Here is a 4,122-nt window from a genome sequence, read left to right as displayed (position 1 = left end):
ATAGTTCAGTGCTTCTCAACCTTCTGGCCCTTTAAATACAGTTCCTCATGTTGTGACCCAACCATAAAATTATTTTCGTTGCTACTTCATAACTGTAATGTTGCTAGTTATGAATCGTAATGTAAATATCTCATATGCAGGATGTATTTTCATTGTTACAAATTGAACATAATTAAAGCATAGTGATTAATCACAAAAGCAAATATGTAATTATATGTGTGTTTTCTGATGGTCCTAGGCGATCCCTGTGAAAGGGTCATTCAACCCCCAAAGGGGTCGCGACCCACAGGTTGAGAACCACTGTTCTAAGGCATCTGGTGATGGCTAAGTGTGTGAGCGGGAGAGCCAGTCTGCTAGGTTCCGATTCCAGCCTGACGGACAAGCTGTGTGTCCTTGGGCCTGTTACTTAATGCCTCTGTGTCTCCATTTATTTATCTGTGAAACTAGGAGAATATTATACCTCCCCATAGGGTTTCTCTGAGAATTGAATGAATTAATACATATGAAGAGCTTAGAAAATTGCAGGTTTGGTGCAGGGAGTAAGTGCCTCTTTAGTTTTGTCCTGGGCACCTCATGCTCTTCACCTTGGTCCTGCCCTGCTGTGAGGGGATGGGATTTTGCCCTGTTTACAGCCTAAACTCACCTGTTAGAGTTTCCTGGATGCTGACAGGAGACAAGAGACTCCTGGGTCAGAGACACGGGACTCCATTACTCACGGCAAAGGTGGTCGCCGAGTGTCTCATTCCCACTGGCTCCCCCTGTTCCCACGGCTGGCACAGGTGCCCTCGGTGGCCGCCTGCTCGTGCAGTGGTTCACGTTACAGGAGGGGAACGCTGTGCGGGGAACGCTCTTGCTTTTACGGTGAATGGGAACAAGCCTGCTCTTTGTCTGGGGGAGACGTTACCTCATTTCTCAAGGTTGCGTGCTGCAAACACAACCCTGAGAAACGTTCTGGCTAAAGAGCAATTAGGGCCCGAATTGGTGAAAAACCCAACAAGAGTGTGCAGGAGGGTCAGGCCCGTGGCGGTCGCCTCTCCCTGTGATTCTCGGAGCAGGAAATGAACAGGTTACAGGATTTTAGAGTTGGGAGGGATGTGAATGGTCTAAATCAGTGCTGCCCCAGTGGAAATAGAATGTGAGCCACATACGTCATGTAGATTGGTCCGAATAAGTAAAAGAGGTGAAGTTAAGTTCAATAACATGTTGATTTTACCCAGTACATTCTAATGCTTACTATTGCAACGTTATCGATATAAAACAATTATTAAGGAGATTCTAAAATTCTTTTTCATACTAAGTCTTCAAATATTTTTAAAAATTAGATTCTAAGATTAGTTTTATATCCTAAGAGTTGCAAATAGTGTAGCTGACTACTTTTTGAGCTACTTGGGTGTCATGTTAACCCTTTGCCAATGAAATGAAGACCCAGAAAGTCTTCCATGAATGCGTTCATAAGCTTCCATTCATTCCTGGAAATGCGTGATCACTTTCCAGAAGTATCTAACCAGTCAGCTGTTTTCATAGGCTTGCCTGCTAAATGCTTGCCTCTCTCCTAAGCTGTGCAAACACACTGTTTCTACCCTCGGAGTTTGTAGTCTGGAGCAGTGGTCGCTAACCGGTGGCGCATGGACCACTGGTGGTCCGTGAGGTCCGAGAGGTTGGGGACCGCGGGTCTAGCGTCATCGCTGTTAACTATGTTGTTCTGCCACGTGTGGTCCCCAGGGGTGTGGTGCAGTTATTCAACGCCGTCCAGAAGCATCAGAAGAATGTTGACGAGAAGGTCAAGGAGGCCGGGAGCTCGATCAGGAAGCGTGCGAGAAAAAACCACAGCTGAAACAACACAGATCACATATCAATCCACATATATTCATCCCATGAATGCGTTCATAAGCTTCCATTCATTCCTGGAAATGCGTGATCACTTTCCAGAAGTATCTAACCAGTCAGCTGTTTTCATAGGCTTGCCTGCTAAATGCTTGCCTCTCTCCTAAGCAGTGCAAACACACTGTTTCTATCCTCGGAGTTTGTAGTCCAGAGCAGTGGTCGCCAACCGGTGGCGCATGGACCACTGGTGGTCTGTGAGGTCCGAGAGGTTGGGGACCGCGGGTCTCGCGTCATCGCTGTTAACTGTGTTGTTCTGCCGCGTGTGGTCCCCAGGGGTGTGGTGCAGTTATTCAACGCCGTCCAGAAGCATCAGAAGAATGTTGACGAGAAGGTCAAGGAGGCCGGGAGCTCGATCAGGAAGCGTGCGAAGTTGATCTCAACCGTTTCCAAGAAAGATTTCATCAGCGTTCTGAGGGGGATGGACGGAAGTGCCAGCGACAAAGGTTCGACCGGGAGGAGCTCGCAGGCCAAGCAGGTGAGACTTTTATACCACGTTCAGTGCATCAGCCTCTTAGCTTTCACTCTCGCGTCTGAGGGTAAAAAGGCACACGGTAGAATTACATGCTATTCAGATTTTGTTATAATTACACGCCCACAGCCTAGTAAACGTGGATTCTTAGTTTCAGGATGGTTTATCTAGTGTGGGAATTGCCAATTACGGATGCCATTTCCCTGCTCTTAGAACTCAGGGGCCACTAGATTCAGGTACCTGTCCTGTCTGAAGACGGACATGCAGCTTCTATTATGTTGGCAGCAGAACAGTGACGCGGCTGTGCTGGTCTGGTTTTCTGACCTGGGGCCCCCATAGTTTCCATTTGTAATGATGTACCCGGTGAAAGTTCTGAAATGGGCTTTCATCTCAGGAGGACTGTTTTAAAAATAAATAAAGCAAAGTACGTAGTTATACGTGCTGGCTTCTTTCTGTTGCCAACAGAGAACTTCAGTCAGGAAGTGAGAGTTTCGTCAGTGTGTGTGTGTGTGTGTGTGTGTGTGTGTGTGTGTGTATTTGGGGGAAAACAGTTGAACTCTAGCAGGAAGAGCATGTAGGAATTGCATGCTAGCCTAGGGTTGAGGTATTTTTCAAGTTCCTTGATTTAGTTGCCATTTTGCCTAATTTTGACAAGTTTAAGGGCCCACCCAGATGGTGGATCTATGTAATTAGTGTTGGTCAGAAGGAAGTGCAAACATGTGAAAGCTGTGTTTGGGGATTTACACGTTTCAGGTAAGAAGGCAGGCGTGTTCTCACTGGTGACCTTTCACTGAGAACTGGGGGAGGACCCAGCTGCTTTGCACGAGGAGCGGGTGGGAAATGGGAAAAGAAACGCCCTGTGTCTGCATGGTGACCCTCTCCGTCCACTCAGACTGAAGAGTGACGTGGATAGAGTTGGTTGAACATCCACTGTGAGCCCGGAGGCTTCTGGGTGCTGAGCTCAGGATTGAGGGGCGTTGGTTCTTTCATGGGGGTGCCCACTGGCAGGGCCTGTCCTGTTCCTTCTGGGGCCCTGTATGTTTTCCAGGGAAGAACCTACAGTCTGCTGCCTACACGTGGCGGAGGAACTCGCTGCCAACCTTCTTGAAGCAGATTGTAGGGACAGCCTGGGGCCCCAGCGTTCAGCCCGTAGGATTCCTCGAAGGAGCCCCTATTGGCTGCTGATAGGAAAGCGTTGACTGTGTTATGTCTTGAATTACAGGCTGTGTGCGAGGTTTTCATGGCTTTGAACTGGCCCACACGACACTGTCAGCTTCTGTGGTTGTCAGGAAACCACACTAGGAACTTAGCAGCAGGAAAGTGCTAGCAGTTTCTGTTAGGAAGGGCTTCCTTAGTGATGGATTGTGGGGCAACACATTTCAGTCAAAATCCCTCAGTTAAAACAGGTACTGGGAGAGACTAGGTATTTATTTATTTTTCTGTTTTTGTGAAGAATGTCAAACAGAAGTGAGTTCGGGGGCTCTGTCCGCATACATTTCTCATCAGTGGCAACCAGGTGGTCCCTCGGAGCTGGTTTTCAGGGGTGGGAATGCCTGTGACATACGGGCTTCTTGGGATCCTAGTGACGCGAGCTAGACTCCAGTTGCCATCTCCTTTTAAAGTGTCCAGTCCTCTGCTCAGGGCCTGGCTGAAGCCCTGCTCCCAGGCAGGACGCTAGGAGTGGAGGGGCGCCTCACGCTGGCCCCCAGGTGGTCCCAGCAGCGGTGGGCCTTGCTTCTCACATGGGGGGGGGTGTGGACGGCAGGCAG

General features: G+C 48.8%; 1 protein-coding gene across 3 annotated transcripts in view; it reads left to right on the top strand.

Annotated features, from left to right (window-relative positions):
- RRP15 (ribosomal RNA processing 15 homolog) overlaps positions 1–4,122 on the top strand; it is a 25,964-nt gene that overhangs the window by 15,662 nt on the left and 6,180 nt on the right. Inside the window, exons 4-5 of one of the 3 annotated variants that reach the window (XM_015562375.1) lie at positions 1,723–1,780; positions 2,216–2,359. In XM_015562375.1, the coding sequence (XP_015417861.1) occupies positions 1,723–1,780; positions 2,216–2,359 (202 nt within the window). Of the gene's footprint in view, positions 1–1,722; positions 1,807–2,157; positions 2,360–4,122 lie in introns of all 3 variants that reach the window. The other 2 variants (XM_006761278.2, XM_006761279.2) reach the window with 2 other exon arrangements.

Source organism: Myotis davidii, unplaced genomic scaffold (assembly GCF_000327345.1).
Source record: "Myotis davidii unplaced genomic scaffold, ASM32734v1 scaffold174, whole genome shotgun sequence".
In the NCBI taxonomy this organism is placed as follows: domain Eukaryota; kingdom Metazoa; phylum Chordata; class Mammalia; order Chiroptera; family Vespertilionidae; genus Myotis; species Myotis davidii.
This window is presented reverse-complemented; position numbering and strand designations above follow the sequence as displayed.